This window comes from Cyprinodon tularosa, unplaced genomic scaffold, assembly GCF_016077235.1.
Source record: "Cyprinodon tularosa strain WSP-4 unplaced genomic scaffold, ASM1607723v1 ctg270, whole genome shotgun sequence".
NCBI classification, from domain to species: Eukaryota; Metazoa; Chordata; class Actinopteri; order Cyprinodontiformes; family Cyprinodontidae; genus Cyprinodon; species Cyprinodon tularosa.
Window position 1 is genome coordinate 614,674 of NW_024038975.1, and position 22,339 is coordinate 637,012.

A 22,339-nucleotide genomic window follows, 5' to 3' on the forward strand; every position below is an offset into this window, starting at 1 on the left:
ATGTCCACAAAAACCAGATCTTGTGATAATTTTCTATGGTGAGCTCAGCCTATATAACAATTACAGTAGACGGATACAGAAAACTCTATTAATCTCAGATAGCAGTTTATTTTCAGTTGCATTCTTTTGTTACTAGGCTCAAAAGATTATTGTAAGATGGCTAAAAATAGATTAAGAACGAAATCAAAGGAGTGTAGAACAGCCAGGTTTCACTATAAGATAAAGTAAACACAATAACAGGAAATGCTTGCTAGACTTGATAGAAACACCCCATTTGCAAGAGAGCAAGCCCACTTGAAAGATTAAACTAAGGGAATAAATGAATGATATAATACTAGTAATTGCCTGGAGCATAGGAAGAGGTTTTATTGAAAAGCCGTTACAGTTTGCAAATAAACATCAGATACATGTGATGGTTGGCTTTAACTACACAGCATATATTTATATATATATATATAATAAATTTATAACAACTCATTATATTCTAACTAAAGTTCATCTCAGTTACACTAGTTAACTTCAGTTAGTCCAACTTCCGCTGATACTCAATGGAGCTGCTGTGCATTTACTTGAAGGTTTTGGGTTTTGTATACAACAGAAAAGCAGAAGCAAAGTGCGGGAAAATAAACATTACTGTTCTACTCCTATGCCGTAGGTGGCGCTAACTGCATTTCAAACACCGATTCCTATCCACCAATCCCAGGAGATGCAATGGTGTGGGCGCTGACTTCTTTACTGTTTTGCTTTCGTCTCCTCTACGCTGACCAATCAGAAGAAGCTGTTGCGAGACACCGCCAAGATCAGATTATGAGAGGCGCTGCTGTGAGCTGGGCTATTAACAGAGTGCATTTGCTACCTTGGAAGTGCACCGGTAAGATGCGTTTACTGACTTGTTGGTCGATCTTCACCTGTCGTAGTCCAAATCCGATGTGATTACGCATTAACCGAACGAACGTTTCTAATGTTACATGCAAAAGCAGCCACGAAGCTAGCGACGCTAACTTTAAGCTAATTCTAGCCCAGATCTTGATGACAGCTGGGAGTTAGCTTGCTCGCTAGCAGCGGGGCTAACAAAGCAGCGGAAATCGCAGTTTCCTAACTCAGCTAGCTCCTAGCTGAGCTGACCACATAACATAACTACTTATTGATCTTCTGTACATGTTTGGGTATTTCAGAAGAGAGACTACGGCTTGTATATCGAACATGTCAACAAACAGTTCTGATATGGCTATCGCAATAGTAATACATAATGTAGAGCTTTAGTGGTGTCTTTACAAGGCATTAACGCTTAATTTAAAGTAAACGTATAGACTATGTTGAAGCTTTAGCGTAGATTTCGCAGTTAATACAGCCATTATTTCCTCTATAAGGGCACTTATTGATTTCAAATGTTAAAAAGAAAAACACCGTGGTTCAAATATCTTGTAAAGAACGTATTTATCTTTAAAAATGCAGATTATGTTAGGCTAGTGTTTTTGTTTTCGTGACTGTGATGTGATTCTTGGATTAAAATGATAAAAGCAAATTCAACTCGAAAAAATAAATAGTGAATACTGTTTTATTTTGTCATATTTTAGGCTTTTTTTGTGCTTAAACCTGATCAGTTCACCTCTTAGTACACATTTTATCCATTCAAATCGTCCTGTTAAACTCAGATGGTTTACTCATTTATCACTATAGCTGCAGAGCAGAGGTAAATGAGTTCCAAAGTTTGGTTTATTCAAATCTTATTTAGTTACTTAACTATAACAGCCTTGGGTTGTAGTCAGCACCGATTACAAACTACCAGCTGCCATACATGACCAACAGGCAAATTCTGGCATCGCTTACCGAATTAGCATACACAAAGACAAAACATAACACAAACCTTTAAAAAAAAAACGGTTCTATCAGTAAAACGTATATTTTCGATTTATTCCTGAAACGAATTAAAAGTGCATCGACATTGCATAGTTTCCTGTTTAGATGGGAGACACCGACACCTCTTCCTCCATTCTTAAATGCCAACAACAGCCGTCGAAGAGACAAGAGAGTGCACTCGTAAGTGCACAGATCGAGTGATATTAACTGTGCTTAATGTGGGGAAAAGCACATTTATTTTCCCCAAAGGCAGCTCTTGGTCAGACGAGGCTTTAACGTGCAGCAGGGGAGCAGGGATCTCTGAATTTGTCGGGAATCGGCTGAAAGCGTGCAGGGGCTAACTGGTAGCAGGCTAACAGCAACGCTCGCTGTTAGCAGAAACGGTTAGCTAGCTGCAGTCAACAAAAGATTTCTACATTGCTGTCAATATATGATGTGAAGGCTGCTGTTGTAGCGTGAGGCTCTACGGTCTGTCACCATATCGGCCTCTCAGCGAAGCCACGCCAGTAGTTGTTCACTGTTGTGATAAAGTTAGCTTGTTTTCGTGACCTGTAGCAGAAGTTGGACGATGCCTCTCCTCCGGACGTGCTCTGTACCTGAAGTAGGCCTTGTGCTCTCTTAGCGTAGTGAAAGTTCACAGCATCTAGGGATGATCAAATGTGCATTTTTTTAAATATACAGGACTCATTCAGATTAATCGACTTTAGGGGTTAAAAGTAAAATAGCCGAAGCACATCATCCGTATGTTTGCCAGTGTGAAAATAAAAGTGGAGCTAACCATAGGGATGTAGTTAGCTTTGAATAGTGTGGTCCCAGTCAGCAAATCAACTGGGCCTTGGGTTTTCTAATAAGTTGGAAGGATCTTCTGGAGACATTTTAGTTTTTATCTGAACTAGCTTTAGTTTTATTATTATTGTAAAATGATGTTCTTTTGTTAAGCTTGAAATGTTCCAGTCTTTTGTATTTTTTACATTTTTCCCCTTCTTTTTTTCTTTGCAGGAGTCTGAGTATTGAGTGACATAAAATATTTTTTTATCCTGACACAGAACTTTGGGGTCATGGCTAAAGATGTAAGTAAATGTTTATGTTTATTATGAAAGAATATGTATATGCCTCCTTTTGTTTAATTATAATAATAATAATGGAACTTTAATGTTCTCAAATAGGAGAAATTTACCTCTGCATTTAACCCTTTCCCTTGTGGAGCAGTGGGCTGCCATTGTACAGTGCCCAGGGAGCAATCAGGGGTTAAGGTTCTTTCTAAGGGACCTAATTTGAAGGCAGTGGGATTCAAACCATGTACTTGCAAATCTCTCAGAGCACAAGTGGACTGCTCTAACCCACTAGGCCGGGATCGGCAACCCGCAGCCGTGGAGCCGCATGCAGCTCTTTAGCGTGCCGCTTGCGGCTCCCTGGCGCTGTTCAAAAATGTATGAAAATCTATATATTGTTTTTTTTATATGGTGTGCAGGAGGTTAAAGAAAAATTGTGTTTTTAATGCTGTATACATTTGTGTAATAAAAACATTTAATCAATAATTTGCATCATAGCCATAGAGATCAGTCGTTACAACTGTGCGGTGCCAGGCAAACAAAGCGGCAAAGGGAAATAAGGAAGATAGCTAATGAGAAAAGAGGATTCAAAGAATGGACCGAATCGTTTGCTTTCATTATCAATGCGGAAGGATTGCCTGCATTTTTGCTTTATAATGAGAAGTTGTCAAAAAATAAAAATTTGGAAAGGGAAGGCAAGCTAAATATACAGCCGATGACCAAGTTGGGAGGGAGGGAAAAAGTGCAATTGCGGAACTTCTGGATAAATTAGTGGAGAACAAAGATAGATTTAAGAATTGGAATGCATCTCCAAACTCCACTACTGCTGCTAGTTTTGTTGCAAGGATGGAAAACCGTCCATAGATCAAACAGGTACCGCTGCAGGTATGTTTACTTTCTTCAATTCTTTCCCCAAATCCTAAATAAAAATCACACCAAAAAACGCTGGTGATGGAGGATGTGGGATCAAATTTGTTTAAAATTCTCTCTATATTACCTGAGAAGATTTTTATTTATTTGTTTTAGTTTATTTTGATACAGGCCCAGTCTTATCCAAGCCTGGCATCTCACCTGATCCTGATGTAATTCATTCATTAGTTACCCGCTGAGGCCAGAAGTAAAAACTTATCGACTTGAAAATGTCTCAACTTTGAGAATTAGGCATTCATAGTAAACTCATAAATATTTAATTAAATGTTTATATGTCAATAAATGTATCTAAATAAAGTTTAAACATTTTCAAGGCATACCTAGTTTTATTTACCCAGTGTTACATAAAATCCATACCATCTTAAGGCACATTACTTGACATATGGGTACTTTTTATATGCAGTTTAATAGAATTCTATATCGGTTTAGATTTATTTTTCGCGAAATAAGGTCATGTTATTATAATTAAATCCTCTATCTGGTTACACACAGTTCAAATTGAGTCCGATTACAGTCAAAATCAGTTGATATTTTGCATAAATCTTGTATTTTAAAAGATCAGTGATGCACTACTCGGTTGTTAATGGATTAAAACCAACCAGTTTTCCATCATCAATCAAGAAATCCCCAGATTGATTATTAGGAATCTTTTTACATGTTTTTTTTATTAATTGAATTAATCAAAACTTTTTCTTTGGGTCATAACAAAATATTTTTGTTTCTCCGTTGGGTTTAAAGCTACCATCTTAATTGAAAAACCTGCAGAACATTTTATTTTTCTTCTTGCTTTTTACCAGTTGTAAAATTTCTCACCCCAATTTCTTTCCCAGGTCTGTCCTTCCTAATTCATTTGTGTTTTAATGCTAGAAGCAAGCCATTTTGTACCTATTCATTTAATGTTTTTATTACAAACTAACTGAAATACTTGAGTCTCTCTGGCTATTTGGTTTATTTCCAGCTTTTCATTTTTTCCTAAAATGCTTATATTTGCAGCGTTTGGTAGTTTATTTTGGCTTTGATACATGTTAAAGGTCAGGTGAGCTATATTGCATTTTCAGATTTTGGATCCTGACCCAAACCAAAATGAGTGATGAAAACCACATTTCCTACCGAGAAAGTACAGACACAGTTTCATTTTTCTGTTACTGTTATTTGCTTATTATAAATGTTAATGGAAAAATAAATATAAACTATATTTAATTTAATAAAACTCTTAAAGGGAAACTTCGAGTTGGTCAAAATTTTAGTCTGTAAGGACAACCTAATAGAAAACTTCAATATGTCACTAAAAACCTGATTAGTGCGTCTGTAGTGGGCAAAACAAATAATTTTTGTAAAAGAAAAGGCTTCATGATTTGGGAAAATAATGCAGTGGTGATGAGGGTAAATATTCTGATGATGCTATTGGGTGCAATGGATGCTTATTTTCTTACATTTTCTCATCTGCGCTTCTCTTTCACCCTCTAAACAATTTGGTCAATGTCACACATTTCTGGTCTTGCCTTTTTCTTGCCCTTCACATTAAAATCTAGAGCCCTTGTAAAAGCAAATACAAATATATATCTAAGGTGAAACCTCAAGCTTCACACCAAACTATCCTTTACCAACCTGTTCTGTTCACAAGAGTAAAAACTACTCATCTGAACTTTCACTGCTGAAGCTTTGTAATCTGTTCGTCCTCTTCACATTTAGCAAAAAGCTCCTAAAACCTCCAGTCCAGAAGCACATCATCTGACCTACCTTTCTATTAGAATTTGAAATCATGTCTTTTCTTTTTGGTAAAAAATGTTTTAGCTTAAAGGTTAGCGCATTATCAACCAACATTTTAAGATGATAGTATTAGTATAGTATAATAGCATGATAATAGTAATTATCAGAAAAATATATCTACAATTACTCCAGATTCAAGAAATATTCTGCTGTTGGTAGATCTATGATCATACCTCTCAGGTCTGAATAGAAAGATGTGCAGTTTAAACCAGGTATTTAAATGCAGCATACAAGTGTATCTTTTATCATTTATATGCAGTATTAAATTAGACCAGGCATCCCCAAACTCGGTCCTCAAGGCCCCCTGTCCTGCAGGTTTTAGAGGTTTCCTTGCTCCAGCACAGCTGATTTTAATTGAAAGCTGATTAACAGGCTTTTGGTCTACTGCAATCATTATAACCAGCTGTGCTGAAGCAGAAAAACCTCTAAAACCTGCAGGACAGGGGGCCTTAAGGACCGAGTTTGGGGATGCCTGAATTCGACTATTCTTATTTTTAGGTATGTAGGTGACCTTAAATATTCTGTTTATTTAAAGTCATAATTATTTTCTTCTTATGTATATTCTACATATACTAAACAGAACAAGTCTTTTAGTTTGGAAGAGCCCAGATGAGGATTTCATGTTTTTGTAGGGCTCCATTTTGAGGTCATCTTTACACATCTTAGATTTATTTTTTTTAAATGCCACTATTCGAACACTCTGTATTCCCTGGAACATCCTTAAAAAGCAGATGGAAATTAGGAAGAAAAGCTTGTGAAGTCTGAGAGCGCCCTCCCACCTGTAAAGTACAAGATTGGCAGCATCATTTCCTTTTGATCCACTTAGTTACACGGAGGGCATCTTGAGGAAAGAAATTATGGAAAGATCAAAGCACTGTCTTGATATCAGAGAGGAAGTGTAATCTTGGGCTCAAACAGGCTATGGAAATGGAGAATGGCTCAAAGCACAGAACTACATTGGTTCGAGTTTGTGTTCTGTACTGTGGAGTTGCTTTCACAAACCCTGATTTCAGTCCAACAGGAAAGTGTGGCCAGAGCTAAAGTGTATTAGCAAAGCGGGACAAAAAAAAATGACTAACACCAGTTCCGTCATGAGGAAGTGCCATCAGAACACTGCCATCATTTATAGCAAGTCATGTAGAATAAAGGTTAAAAAGTCTAATCACCAAATGCTGAGGAATGCAAAAATTTTAAATTGAAGAACAACAAAAGAGGCTGAGGGTCATTTGTTTTCTTTCCTGTATACATTATATGTACACTTAAACTGTTAACATGAAGACAAATTAATATTGTCCTTTAAAATTAGTATATTCATATATTGCCCTAAAGGCAATATTTAAACTGAAAAATGAAAATAGTTGGTCAGAAATGTTGTCATGCTACGCTGCAGATCAAAACCTTAAGACCAGTTAAACAAAGGCAAGACTTTTTGTTTTGCTCTGTTTGATCCTAATGTTTTCAAGTAGAGACCCTTCATGTTAAAAGGAGAAATGGGAGCTTGAGAGGAACAAATATGTCTAAGCAGGGAATTAATTGGAAAACAGTTTAACGAGAATGGGCCTTTCAACACACTATCAAAAGTTTTATACCAGAGCTAATAAAAAACTAAAAACATGTTCAGTTGATCACTTTCAGCACTGTATTTCAAGTGCTGAAGGCGATGTCATGAAGGGCTGTCGCTAACTTCGAAGCTCTTCTCTTTGCAGACACTCTGATTGTTTCCGTGCTGCAGTCAGCACCAGTAATGACCTTTATTTTGGCCCAGAATCATCCTGCACAAGGACTGGCAGCCTTTTACATAATTCCTATAGTTTTAGTACTACAAAATTGTTTTTTCTGGGAGTCTGTCCCTAGACTTTTATTACCATAACCCTCAAGACCGCCTCGCTGCATCCAACTTTGGACAGAGTAGAATGTGGTTACAGGTCCAGCTCATAATGAAGCTCAGCTCCTTCCATCTCCAAAGTCAGGGATCATTTTGCCTTTGCCACCAGGAAGTTTTGACGATGGAAATACTTGGCTGAATATGACATGGAATCCTTATTTTTATTTTTTTTAAAGACGATTCCAGTTGAACTTTGTACAAATTACCTGCTTTAAAGTGTTTTTTAATTCTCCTTTGTCCGTCTAGCATTATGGAGCTCTACTTATTAGGATTGGATTGCAGTCTTAGTTTTGTTGCTGGTCTTTAGTTGTAATTCAGGACTGAATTTATTGGTGTATTCTAAGTTGTTTGACGCAGACCTGTTTCTATTTTGTTAAGGATCTGCTTCACTTATTCGCATATTTTTTTCTATATCCATAATTGTTTCTGTTTTTTGTTTTTTCAGGCTGGTCTGATGGAAACAAATGGAGAGCTGAAAGTTTTCATCGATCAGAATCTTAGCCCTGGCAAAGGTATTCCCTAATGTTTGTTAATCTTTCAGTGTAGCAGTATATTTTTTTAGGCTAATCTCTTCCCCTGGTGTACTTCCATTTCTTTCCAGGTGTATGCCTTGCTGTTTGCGAGTGAACAACAGGGGGCAATGGAGTTTCATTCAATAGCCCTCTTCATCACTGATCTTCCCTATGTCTTGTTTAGGTGTCCTGTCTCTGGTTACTGTCCAGCCTACAGCTGCTCCCAAACAGCTTCTACCCAAAACCCTCGGACCGTCTAACGTGAACGTTGCTACACACATGCAACATGTGCCACACATGGTGAGTGCACCTTAGGCCACCTTAATAAACGATTACCACAGATTCATTTTTTTTCCACAGCTATTAAAACTTAGTTTGCTTGCAGTTCTTCATTTAATGTTGTGTAAGCCCCCCTATTATCATTGTGAGGTGACCGGGCAGAGGGTAGGTGCAGCCAGTTGATCCTAAGCCTATCAACTCTGCAGTCAGCAGGATTACACCCATCATCTCATTATGCTGAAGCAATGTATACACAACGGAAATCAGCTTAAATATTACATTAGCAAAGGAATAGATCACTTATCCTCTGGAGGCTTCTTCGTGTTAATATTGGTGAGGCTGTTATTTACCAAATGACAAAATTTTTTTCGCCAAAAAGCAGACATTGGATCCATTTGGTTATGTCTGTATATTATAGCAATAAAAAACCTCATTGAATTATAATTGTCTACATAGTAAAGCTGAGTATTGTTTACATCGAAGGGTCAGTCTGAGTTAAATCTCCCCCATAACCATTGACCCTCAGATGTAGCTCTTCTTTTCCCTGACATGAAGCTGACCTGAAATGTGCATCATGGTGATCCTGACTATCAGCTTGGTGATATTCATCCAGGGCCCTATCATAGTCTAAAGTAACATAGCTTTTGATGTAGAATCTGAAGTATCCCTGATCATATCTGCAGTTGTAATAATATTTTAGGTAGAACAAAAAAATGGCTCTCATTGTAAAAGTTAATTTCTCTGTTTGTCAGGGCCGTTGCAGGGTTTTTTTTCTTTCAGCATCTGATGCAATATTAATCAAATGGTTATGAAAAGTCATTATATGTTCAAATATGCTGAAGTAGAGAAATATGGGTTAAATTTCATTGAAAGCCCCTGTCACACCTCGACAATTTAGCCAGTATATGTCTGACGTCCCAGAATCTTCTAAAACGCTGGCATATGCTGAACTTTCTGTTTTTTTTTTTTATTATTTTGAACGTAGACATAGAGTATTAATAACGAGTCCAGAAATTATGTCCGACGGCCTAACTTATGCATAACGCATGGCAGCATAATACCCACGATATGTCACAGGCCAGTGTGCTGAGGGGGGCAGCACACTGGCCTGTATTAAAAGATTTCTTTGATCGCCGTATTAACATAGCAGCTGTTTACCAACCTCCCCTAAAAATAAAAAGAGAGTGGGTTTGCAGTTGCAGCAGATTCAGCTTTATGTCTGTTATGAAGTTTGTTGGTTGTGGCCTTCACCTTCTCACTCACCCTACAAGTGTGGTAAAATTGATGAAATCATGCTGATGTTGGAGGGCAGCTAGTATCTGTTCCCATCTCAGCCTTGCTAGATCGTCTATCTCGTTAAATCTCTGAAGTCTGGTGGAAAACTGACTGTTTACTCCTGTGAAGCCCCTTGTATACCAAAGTGCTGCCAATACACCTTTAAACAATAGCTGTAAGTTAGAAACATGTTCATTGGTCGTCTGGAACACGTCAGATATGTTGATATGCGTTGTAAGTTATGCTTTATAAGTTATGCACAAGTTACTCACAGGTTTGGAATAAGCTAGGGGCTGTGACTTTAGAGTAACTTACACTTAACGTCTGTCCACGGTCAGATGACTTACCTGTAACTTATGGCGCACGTATGGCAACGTTGGCATACTTGCCATATGTCGATGTGCTAGCTTACTCATAGGGCTGGGCGATATAGAAAAAAAGCTTCTCGATTAAAAAAAATGCATATTGATCGATATCGGTAATTATTGAAAAGATTTGAAACCATATTTTATGTGCAGCTATGCCTGGACTTTTTATAATATTGCTAAATGATTTAATTTTAATAAAAAACACAAACACAGACTTCCAATTAAATATTTATTTAACCAACTTTTTTAACTATAACAGAATTGTTTTAAAGAAAAATAACTTATGAGACCTGAGTTATGTTATTAAATACTGACAAAGAATAAACTAAAGTGACCAAAATAAATGGATCCCCCCCCACCACCGCTGCCCCATTCTTCTAAGCTGAACCAGGTTCAGCTTAGTTTCCTGCTTTAACCTGAGTTAGTACTTTGAAGTTTCTGGCCCCTCAGCATTTTTCTCTCAATTGTTAGAACTACGTGGGAAACTGCCCAGAACTTAATATATATATTTTCCCGAAATTCCCGAAGATTCCTCGGAGGAGAGCCGCACCGGGGCCTACACAGCTCGTACTCCTCCGGGTGTGAGCGGCTGAGATGATAAAAAAAATAAATAATTGGTTGCGTTATCAGACTTGGTTTTCACTGGTTCCCTACACATTTTACAGATGACTGTGGTTTGTTTTTTGTCCGACTTGCCATGACCGAAATACTGCCAGACTGCCGAACTACAAAAACCCTTCTTTGGAATAATTTCCTCCGCCTCTCCTTGCTGCATCTTCATGTGCTCTGTGTTGTGGTTTGAGAGGGCGGCGCTTGGTGACGGCATTCCTGGGTCCGCGATTGTGATTGGTTGGGAGGAAGCAGTGACTAGCATAAACCTACATGCTAGGCTACAATAAGAAGGAAGGAAAACTGCGTTTCTTTTTTATCGAACTTTTATCGAGCCTATTTTTTTTTATTGCGCCACACGTCTATCGATCGATATATATCGTTATTGAATTATCGCCCAGCCCTACTTACTCATAACTTATACAAAACTGACCCATAAGTTATCCAACGTATGCCAACGTTTTTGCAAGATATGTTTTGTACATCGAGCATATGCTGGCTAAATCGTCATGGTGTGATGGGGGCTTAAGCAGTTGTTTAAAGCCCAGCTCTTATTCAAACTTTGGAATGCTTCTAAACACCCATATAACATTTGATCTTATATTTAGATGCTTTAAAGACCAACAGCAAGACAGAGACGTGGTTAAAGGTCTCTTCTTAGGTCAGCAGAGCGAACCAGATTCCCTTAGAGTTGCAGGAGCCCAATATTTTCCTGAAACCCCGTTAAATAATGTGCATGTTTAATATCAGATTAAGAAAAGCTCATACAATGACTGGTCATTCTGATTTATTGTCTCTGCTTACCTCTCCATCGTAGGTGATTGGAACACCGCAAAGGCCGACGGTATCAAACACGATTTTAGTTAACAGTCCACACACGCCAAGTTCCCAGTTCCTAACTCAGAGTCAGCCCGCTGATGCCTCGCCCTGGTCATCAGGGTAAGTTCCTGGAAAGTTGAACTAAAACCATGTGGATAATGATGCCTTTGCTTTCATTAGATACAAGGAGAACCCTGAGTGTATTTTATTGGGATTTCATCCCAAAGACCAATACATAATGTGGAATGAAAAGGTTTTTTTTAAAATACATAAAATCACAAATAAAATCGAAAAAAGTTTACTCTGTGAGCAGCTGCATGTCATTTGGGCTACGCCTGCACCAGATCCTCCTCATCTGGTCTCAATGATACTGTTTGTTCATTGATGATCTTCAACAGACCTTTAAGTCCCTCACATACCAGGAGTTGTATATTATTGAGATTAGGCTGGATTCTTATTCTCATTATTTTTCTGTAAAATATTTTCTCCGTTTAACAACTAGGCACTCAATTGTTTTGATTTTTTTCATTATGTTTGTGGATTGTGAAACAGTTCTAATATTCTACCAAGTAGTTTGACTCTATAGTGACATGTTGATGACTTCTGTTGCCAGAAAACGGGGTAAGAAAGGGGAGAAAAATGGGAAGGGCCTGAGGCATTTCTCTATGAAGGTGTGTGAGAAGGTGCAGAAGAAAGGAGTCACCACCTACAACGAAGTGGCGGATGAACTGGTGGCAGAATTCAGCTCTTCAGACAACCACATGTCTCCTAACGACTCGGTGAGCGTTTGAGCTTGGAGATGTTCCCAATGTGGCGTACAGAAGGTTTGAAAGCTGGCCATTTTTATTAGTAAACAAGAAATGTTCTGCTTTGTTTACAGCATGTGTACGACCAAAAGAACATACGGCGGCGTGTTTATGACGCGCTCAATGTGCTCATGGCCATGAACATAATCTCCAAAGAGAAGAAGGAAATCAAATGGATCGGCTTGCCCACCAACTCTGCACAGGAGTGCCAAAACCTGGAGGTAAAGATGCAGACGAGACTTTTTCCATCTTGGCGTCTCAATAAATGTATTTTTCCCCGTGGTTAACTATCAAACTTTTCTTTCTGTTATTCTTCAGGTGGAGAGACAGAGGCGACTTGAGAGGATTAAGCAGAAACAATCACAGCTTCAGGAGCTCATACTGCAGGTGAATCTGGTTCTTCTCCTAAAGCTGTTGTTTCTTTCAGATATAACCTTCTCTGGCATAAAATAAGATTTTTTCCCCCTCTTTAACTGATAACAGTAAATTCAAAAAGCATTTTTTAAAAACATATTTTTTTTTTTTTATAAGTTAAAAAGAAGTGGTGCAATGATGATCATCAATTTGTTGACTATTTCGGTTCATTTAGAACAATTTGATTAAATCCAGTTTAGTGACATGAATTCGATTCAGTAAATCATTAGCCAAAAATGTAACCAGTGAGCCTGTGAAATTAATACCTGCATACTGGAGATCTAGAGTTTTGTTGTTTCGTTTAAGGGAACTTGAGTATAAATAATATAAATATTTTACTTGAAAATATTAAAACTTTAACCCGAAAGTAAAGTGCAAGCAACCCTTCAGGGAATCAAAAGTAGACTCACTCTCTGCTTTCACTGCTGTTGTTCAACATAAACGTGAAAAAGGAGCAGCGCATGAAACGAACGCAACCCACGTGAATTGAACCGAGACAGTCGAACCGAATGGTTCGGACGCTTTTCATGAACAGTTCCATCCCTAGCTTATAGTATTAAATAATTTATGTTAGCAGAAAGACAGCTGCCAGGTTATAATTGTGTAATTAGATATTTTACTGATAAAGAGCAGCAGGAATTCACACTGTGTCACAAACCTCAGAACACTGCAAAATGTGAATGCTTTAATTTTAACAAAAATGTATGTCTAAAAGGTGTAACGTTTCCTTTCCTCCAAAGCAGGATGCATCTCGCAACCAACAAGATTTCTGTTTTTATTTTAAGTAGGCCAAATCACTTAAAGCTACAGTGTGTAATAATTAGAGGGATATACAGTCAGAAATGTAATATATTATACATAACTATGTTATTTATCATCATCTACGAGCTCAGCCTCTTAACCTTAATATTTGCGTTGCCTTAGAATTCGTTATTTATAATTACATAGGAGCGGGTCTCGCAGCCATGGAGGCAGACATCTTTGCGCTACGGCAGCGCAGAGCCAACAAACTAGCGATTGCGAGATCGCCCATTGCAATAACATGCTGCGTGATGATGCTGTTACTCTCCAGTATACTTATTCAGCCACGTCCCTGACGTTTCACAGGTAAATGATTCAGTAATTTTCTGTAAAATAATTTTCTGCATATATACCTCGGTTACTTCTCTCCGGCTCCTTTGGAGATCTTCAAGCCTTTCCTCCTCTGCTCTAGTCACCCCGCTGGCACCTCTCCCTCGCCTGGCCCTGGCTGCACGCCCACCCCGGCCTCTCTGCCCTCTTCCTCTCCCTCTTCCTCGCCTTGTAACCCCCGTGCCACAAACAAGACTTGGACTCTAAACGGGGAATATATATTCTTCTAGCGAACACAATCTCGCTGTTAAACTAATGACTACAATTACTTCGTCTGTTTATATCACCATGCAAAGCAGCTCACCAAAACGTCACAACGACGTAGAAAAAATAACGGGTATATTTATTATCTTAAGTCTACATGAAATCTATACCCTACACAGACTAATGAAATACTATCTGTAAAATTATCTATGTAAACAAACCTCATCACTTGAGAAGGTAGGTGATGCGGACGTCGTGGAAGACATTTTGTCCCGTAACGCTCGCCGTACTGTTGGGGGGGAGAAGCGGTGGGGGGGAGATGTTCATGTTGCTGCGGTCTGCAGTCTGGACGTTAGATGTCGCTGAAAATTACACACTGTAGCTTTAAATTAAAAGTAAACTAAAGGAAATGGCTGCTGTAATCTCTTATTCTCTTAATAAGCTATGTAACTTTGTATGATCCCGGGTTTAAAAAAAAAAAATTTATATTGATATGTGGCCTCAGCAAGCACCTGCAGCAAGCCTCTGATATTGCTCACAGTGGTCCTCTGTTAAATCAGGGGACTTGTGTATATGTCGACATGAAAAATTAGAGGGACCACTGATGTTAGCCTTATACAGGTGCTGGTCATAAAATTAGAATATCATGAAAAAGTAGATTGATTTCAGTAATTCCATTTAAAAAGTGAAACTTGTATATTATATTCATACATTACATACAAACTCATATATTTCAGATGTTTATTTTGTTTAATTTTGATGATTACAAATGACAACAAATGAAAATCCCAAATTCATCATATCAGAAAATTAGAATATTACTGAAGACCAATAAAAACAAAGGATTTATAGAAATGTTGGCCAACTGAAAAGTATGAACATGAAAAGTATGAGCATGTACAGCACTCAGTATTTAGTTGGGCCTCCTTTGGCCTGTATTACTGCAGCAATGCGGCGTGGCATGGAGTCGATCAGTCTGTGGCACTGCTCAGGTGTTATGATAGCCCAGGTTGCTCTAATAGTGGCTTTTAGCTCTTCTGAATTGTTGGGTCTGGTGTATTGCATCTTCTTCTTCACAATACCCCATAGATTTTCTATGGGGTTAAGGTCAGGAGAGTTTGCTGGCCAATTAAGAACAGGGATACCATGGTCCTTCAACCAGGTACTGGTAGCTTTGGCACTGTGTGCAGGTGCCAAGTCCTGTTGGAAAATGAAATCTGCATCTCCAAAAAGTTGGTCAGCTGCAGGAAGCATGAAGTGCTCTAAAACTTCCTGGTATGTGGCTGCGTTGACCCTGGACCTCAGAAAACACAATGGACCAACACCAGCAGATGACATGGCACCCCAAACCATCACTGACTGTGGAAACTTTACACTGGACTTCAAGCAACGTGGATGAAGTGCCTCTCTTCTTTTCCTCCAGACTCTGGGACCTTGATTTCCAAAGGAAATGCAAAATGTACTTTCATCAGAGAACATGACTTTGGACCACTCACCAGCAGTCCAGTCCTGTTTCTCTTTAGCCCAGGCAAGACGCTTCTGACGCTGTCTGTGGTTCAAGAGTGGCTTGACACAAGGAATGCGACAGCAGAAACCCATGTCTTTCATACGTCTGTGTGTGGTGGTTCTTGAAGCACTCACTCCAGCTGCAGTCCACTCTTTGTGAATCTCCCCCACATTTTTGAATGGGTTTTGTTTCACAATCCTCTCCAGGGTGCGGTTATCTCTCTTGCTTGTACACTTTTTTCGACCACATCTTTTCCTTCCCTTCGCCTCTCTATTAATGTGCTTGGACACTGAGCTCTGTGAACAGCCAGCCTCTTTAGCGATGACCTTTTGTGTCTTGCCCTCCTTGTGCAAGGTGTCGATGGTCGTCTTTTGGACAACTGTCAAGTCAGCAGTCTTCCCCATGATTGTGTAGCCTATAGAACTAGACTGAAAGACCATTTAAAGGCTTTTGCAGGTGGTTTGAGTTAATTAGCTGATTAGAGTGTGGCACCAGGGGCCATCAATTTTGAACCTTTTCACAATATTCTAATTTTCTGATATGATGAATTTGAGATTTTCATTTGTTGTAATTTGTAATCATCAAAATTAAACAAAATAAACATCTGAAATATATGAGTTTGTATGTAATGTATGAATATAATATACAAGTTTCACTTTTTAAATGGAATTACTGAAATCAATCTACTTTTTCATGATATTCTAATTTTATGACCAGCACCTGTAATAGAAAATGGCCACGTGTATTTTCCTGTCAGATGATCAACATGATCTGGCTGTAGTTCTTTGCATATGTTGTTTTTCTTTCTGTCTAAACATCCTGGTGAGCTTTGTGCAGAGCTGCTGGTCAGCTCTCCAGAAAGGAGGACGTTACCTTGATGCAGCTGCACCATTACTGTTGATTGTTAATTATCGTTAGTAATCTCAAGCTCTGTGACTCATCATCCATCTGGCAAGTTGTTTTGAAGTCTGCGCTGCTTTTCATCATGTCACAGATGGGCAGCGCCTTAAGGCAACTGCCTAACCGAAAGAATGCGCCTAACGGCAGCGTTCTTTGACACGCATGGCCTCAGTCAATCGTTTCCTGATAAACGGTTTGTACTGAAACTGAAATCTCAATTACAATGCAAATTATAGTAAACAATAAAGGTGTATTGATTTACTGAGACAGATGAATTTAATCGAGTCTCGTTTAGTGCCTCTATCATTAAAAAAGCTTACCGTACATAAAACTCATTTAAAAAAATAAAAGTAAACCACTTCTTCAGTGTTATATCCTAATATCAATAATATCGCTTAATTACCTTTTAAAACAGTTTGACACTGGTTCATCCAATTTTGTTTATTGTATTTTTACAGGAATGAAAATTGATTGAACGATTAAACAAACAATTGTTACACCCCTAGTAAAAAGCTATTTAAATGTAACCATGCCCTATGTATGAATCCTATAAATGAATCCTCCTCACTGGTTTATAGATGAAGGTTTTTTGGTCAATGAATTCCATGTCAATAGCCATACACCTTAAATCTAAACTTGTTGAATCAATTTTACTTAAAGAGTTAATTAAATGGATCTTCTCCGTTTACATAAAGTAGGCTAGAAAACTTAAAAAGCAAAGTGTCTTTTAAGAGAGGTGAAAGGCTTAAGGTCTCCCAGTACGAACATAGACTATTGGGGAACTTTGTCCACTGAGATTCACGAGTGTAATTTAGTTCTATAAACCAGGATGTTACGGAAAACCTTAAAGACTCAAATCCTTATTTTGCACAACAAAAAGTCCGCCTCTGAATAACTTTTTAATGTTTTGGAGTGGTTTAGTCCAAGACCTGTGACATTAAACAGGCCTTTCACTAAGAGTAAAACTCAGTAAAGAAGAATGGGCAAAGATTCCTCAAATCCAGTAAAAAAAGCCCTTTCTAAACTCAATTCTAGCTCAAGGAGAGTTCGTACAACTAGTTATGTCTAACTTTAATATTTCAGGTTTAAATATATCTAAAAGCTTACAATATGCAACCTACAGAGCATTGAGAGGAAAGTTGTTACTTAAATTTAGGAGTAGAGCTGGTACGACATCTTTTACTCTGATGTAAAATCTGATGCTGAATATTAAAATGTCTGGTAGCTGCTTAACAGTTCATGGTTTGTGTGTTTACAGCAAATAGCCTTTAAGAACCTTGTAAAGAGGAATAAAGAGACAGAGCAGCAAGCAAACAGACCCCCGCCTCCAAACTCCATCATTCACCTTCCATTTATTATCGTCAACACCAGCAAGAAGACGGTCATCGACTGCAGCATCTCAAACGACAAGTATGTGACCTTCAGCTCTTCTATGTTTTAAATTAGACCTCAGGTAGACGAGAGAAAACATGGCATTAGCACATTTTAATAGGGACTATGGGTGGTCTTCCAACCCAACAATGATCGAAGGAACACAAACTGAGATTATGAGGATGAATTGTACAAGAAGGCTTCAAGCTTTTAAGGTGTTCAAGAGGAGCTGAAGGAGCAAGAGTTTTTTGCTTTTCATAGAAAAAGCAACTACCTTTGCGTTAAAGGAATAGTACACCCAAAACATGATTAGCCTTCATTTTCTACTCACCTCCATGCTGAACAACACTCTGGAGTACTTTTTTGATATCTCAAATGCATCTGGAGATCTGGGAGGCTTCTTGCTGTCTGCTGACATTCAAATAATGGAGGTCCATGGCGCCCGAGACAGAAAGGTCCATAAAAGTCCACAAAAACGTGTCAATATTCCTCCATACTGCTCGTCCAATGTAATCCAAGTGTCCTGAGTGGGTAGCATCCAGAATTTACTCGAAACGAAGTCATTTAGAATGTTTTTAGAGCATAAACAGTAGTGTATAGGATTTCCTAATAGCGCCCCCATGCGCGCTCACGATTCTACGGAAGCCGGCAGACCAAACCGGAAGAAAGTGCGCATTCAGCGTCTGGTCTGCCGATAATGCAAGCGTAGAAGAAGAAATGTGCTGTTTACCTGTGCAAAGAAAGAAACAACGAAAGAAAAATGTCTGAGGACTTCAGTGTTGAGGAAGAGCATGAGTTCTTTGCCGAGCTGAATGCGCTGGTTTGGTCTGCCGGCTTCCGTAGAATCGCGAGCGCGCATGGGGGCGCTATTAGGTAATCCTATACACTACTGTTTATGCTCTAAAAACATTCTAAATGACTTCGTTTCGAGTAAATTCTGGATGCTACCCACTCAGGACACTTGGATTACATTGGACGAGCAGTATGGAGGAATATTGACACGTTTTTGTGGACTTTTATGGACCTTTCTGTCTCGGGCGCCATGGACCTCCATTATTTGAATGTCAGCAGACAGCAAGAAGCCTCCCAGATCTCCAGATGCATTTGAGATATCAAAAAAGTACTCCAGAGTGTTGTTCAGCATGGAGGTGAGTAGAAAATGAAGGCTAATCATGTTTTGGGTGTACTATTCCTTTAAGCTCAAATAACACATAATGGTTTCATAGATTAGTGCTTTAAGGAAGGGTCAAAAGCTAAAAAATATCCAGTAACTTTGATAAGTTCTTGATTAAAATTGTACGCATTACTACAAAAGATAAAAATGTATAGTTTTCAGTAAGTTTATGAGAAGTTGGAAAATTTTCCACCACATTTAGTAAGGTTGTTAATCATCAAATCATTACCCCCTTATTACTTCAGTAATAATGGGGTAATAAGACTTTTGCAGGGACCCTGAATGTGTTTAAGCAAAGCTGTCTTGATTTATTAGCCTTAAACCCTTGGTTGCTAAGACAGGCGCTAGCTTTGGAAACAATGCCTGTTATTTGTAGTCCCCATTTTAAAATTAGTGGAACAACATCGTCACACATTCTGATGCATCTCAACTAATTCCAGTCTTTTCCATAACTAATTTTCTTTCAAATGAAGCCTCTGGAATCTTAACTATGTCTTTGTCCTGCTCCTCATCTCCAGGTTCGAGTATCTGTTCAACTTTGACAGCATGTTTGAGATCCATGACGACATCGAGGTGCTAAAACGTATGGGCATGGCCTGTGGTTTGGAGGTGGGGAAGTGCTCTCCAGAGAATCTGAAAATTGCACGGAGCCTGGTTCCAAAAGCCCTGGAACCCTACGTTATAGGTAAATACTTCATGATTTCTCAGTGGAGACGTTATTTCTAACTTTACCTGTGTGCAAATAACGGTGATGCAAGGACACCTGCAAAAAAAACATCTCCATGGCTACGTTCACACGGCAGGCTTGGTGCTTAGTTCCGATTTTATTTTGTGAAATCCAATTATTTTGTGTGTAGTTGCTCACATAGAAGTCATATCCGACTTGTATGTGTGATATCCTGTGTTAACTGCATTCATACAACAAGTGTCCTGCATGCGCAGTAGGGGACGCAATGACGTCACAAGCGAGCATGCTCTGTGTTTAGCAAACAAAGATGGTAAAGCTGGAATACATCTAGCGATATTTCCCAACCTCAGCCAGTGTATTAAAGAACACAATCTTTCAAGGTGGTTGAAAATAAAGACTGCTTTCCGCATTATCGTCCGTCATGGTGGTTGTTCTTTTTTACATTTCTGCTTAGCAAGACGTAGTATAGTGATCTTTGTCGAGTATTAATGGCGTTCAGGACCATATAGCCAAGGTAAGCTGGGGTCGCATTGGAAAGAATTGGATCTGTGTTTTTCTGACTGTGATGAAAAGGGCAAAAAAATCAGATTTGGGTAAATTCAGCCTGCTGTTTGAATGTAGCCTATTTAAATTAAACAGTTTGACCTTTTTGAAGGGATTAATGGAGAAACTATTCCCCTTTTACACCAAGTTGTATAAATCTTAGGGGGACCTGTTATTTAAAGTAGTGAATACAATTTATTTATTAACTGCCCCCCCCCCCCCCCCCCCTTATTTCTTAGAAATGTCGAAAGGACCCATCAGCAATGTCTACATAACTGGAGGCTCTTCAGCTAATGGAGCTCGATACACTGCAAGGTGAGTCTTGGCTGTCATGTCATCTAATTGGCATCAAATCTAATTTTTCTCATCTTTTTTTTTTTCTTGAAATTAATCCAGCTTTATTTTAATGAAAGACTTCATTTAGTTTTTGTTTTTTTTCCTTTCGACCGTTTTCTAGTGACGGCTGCACCGATGGCACCATGGCATCCAGCTCAAATGACTCTCACTACAGCGGCTCTCGCGTTGAGACCCCAGTTTCTTACATGGGGGACGACGACGATGAGGACGAGTACGAGGAAAACGACGACGAAGACTAACTCGCCCACAGCTCGCCACTCCAACGAGCACAGTCCTTCAAAACCACAGTCATCATGGGAGTTGAACCCCACCCTTTTTGTGTGCGCTTCTTGAACCCCTCTGTCCCATGCCTGTATTTCTGTCTGGCTTTCTCAGGGCTGTAGATGAATATTGAACAAGCGGAGGCGGCGTTTGCACCCGTAAAGCTCTGCTCCTGAATCACGTGCACCTGCAGCACAGCTCTGGGGGAGGTGTGATCCAAGGGAACTGTAGTTGTTTTCTGACTCGTCCACCCGAAATCTTTGTATGTCTAACCCATTTTTTAATAAGCCATCCCTCTATAAAAACACACTGCTGTTGGAGAATGTAAAATGTTTGAGTAGTTACTCCTTATTTTTATTTTTTTTTTTGCTATTAACCTTTGGCAGACAGACATTATGATCAAAATGTTTCCTAGTCTGCCTTAACATGCTGTGTTTAGTACCCCACAGCGGGTCTTTAACGCCGTCCCTGACTGGGACTCCATCCGACCCGTCTGTACATTTTTTGTGTTCTGCACAGTGACTTCAAATAGTTTCCCATCAAGTTGGGTTGGCTTCCTCTTGTTCTGTAGGCAGCTGCTTTTTGATCCTGATTGCTAGTTTTGTTTTGTATCTGTCGTTTGTTTTTGTATTCCTGGAGTTGAGGATTTTTTTTTTTTCACCACCGCCCTGTTAATGCCTTGGTAGTGTTTACAAGAAATGGCAGCAGCGAGGTAAAGACTCATAACCCAGGCTCCTGATAGGTAAATAAGCTTTGTTTGTTAATTAAATATATAAATCCTACAAAGATTGTAGCTTATAGTATCCTGTAGAGGCCAGTGGTTAAGATAGACCTTCAGAAATTATTGATGTAACACAATGTGTGGTTGTACGGATCTTTGTGTATTCCCTTCAAAGATCCCCCTTTTAAAACTGAGCAACACATGTACTGACTCTTCCAAATACCTTTTTCTGTAATCTAATATAAGTTTGCAAATTAAAATATAGATTGTTTTAATAAGTTTGCATCAACTATTTTGTTAACCGAGGTTAAAGACGAATGTGACTGAAGATGAGCTGCTTGGCTTCAGTGGATTCATTCAACATGCTGCATCATGCGCCCTAATTTAAAATACTGACCAAATACTGTTTTTAACAGGTTTTATTCCAATTTTTATGAATTAAAATTTTGTATTCCTATTTCATTTCGGTACACATTTTTTTTTTTTTGCACCTATTTGTTTAAGCTATGGTGTATAAAAAACAAAACTGATGACAAGTCTTATAAAACATGAAAAACGGGACTCTTTACGGAATCAAGACTGACTAAATATTTAATGAAATCATAGCGAAGCCAATGGAATGCATCATTTTATATACCGTCGGATACAAAGCTGCAAGGTTTCTGCCACAGTTTTATTTGCCTTTTTTATTAAACTGTAAGATTGATGAACAATGGCTTGGATAATGTGCAACATTGCTGCATATAGAGCTGTTTTAAAGAAGCAAGAGAAATGTAGATGGGCTCATGCATTTTCGTGCAGTTTTAAAACAAAATCTGATGGATTGTTTTAACCCTGATTTTCATTTATTTCAGATTGAATCGAATAATTACAAGGCATTTTTAAATATAAGGGAGAAAATGC

At 38.7% G+C, this 22,339-nt stretch overlaps 1 protein-coding gene across 3 annotated transcripts; it reads left to right on the forward strand.

Moving 5' to 3' along the window:
* The first annotated feature begins 726 nt into the window (after window positions 1–726).
* On the forward strand, window positions 727–21,714 carry tfdp1a (transcription factor Dp-1, a). Of its 3 annotated transcripts, none has more exons than XM_038289690.1 (12): window positions 727–871; window positions 2,860–2,930; window positions 7,943–8,009; window positions 8,194–8,309; window positions 11,358–11,479; window positions 11,973–12,138; window positions 12,240–12,386; window positions 12,484–12,552; window positions 17,580–17,731; window positions 19,385–19,551; window positions 20,337–20,412; window positions 20,555–21,714. In XM_038289690.1, the coding sequence occupies exons 2-12, from the start codon at window positions 2,919–2,921 to the stop codon at window positions 20,691–20,693; spliced, it is 1,233 nt and encodes a 410-aa protein (XP_038145618.1). In that variant the 5' UTR covers window positions 727–871; window positions 2,860–2,918; the 3' UTR covers window positions 20,694–21,714. The 3 variants fall into 3 exon arrangements, with proteins under 3 accessions (XP_038145618.1, XP_038145619.1, XP_038145620.1); XM_038289691.1 differs by lacking the exon at window positions 727–871 and adding an exon at window positions 1,924–2,040; XM_038289692.1 differs by lacking the exon at window positions 727–871 and adding an exon at window positions 2,272–2,461.
* The last annotated feature ends 625 nt before the right edge of the window (window positions 21,715–22,339 follow it).

What these genes read in the sequence shown, in the direction of transcription:
- tfdp1a (XM_038289690.1), top strand. An exon ending in GCCTCGCCCTGGTCATCAGG is followed by an intron (nt 11,480 to 11,972) that starts GTAAGTTCCTGG and finishes TTCTGTTGCCAG; the next exon opens with AAAACGGGGTAAGAAAGGGG. An exon ending in GGAGCTCGATACACTGCAAG is followed by an intron (nt 20,413 to 20,554) that starts GTGAGTCTTGGC and finishes ACCGTTTTCTAG; the next exon opens with TGACGGCTGCACCGATGGCA.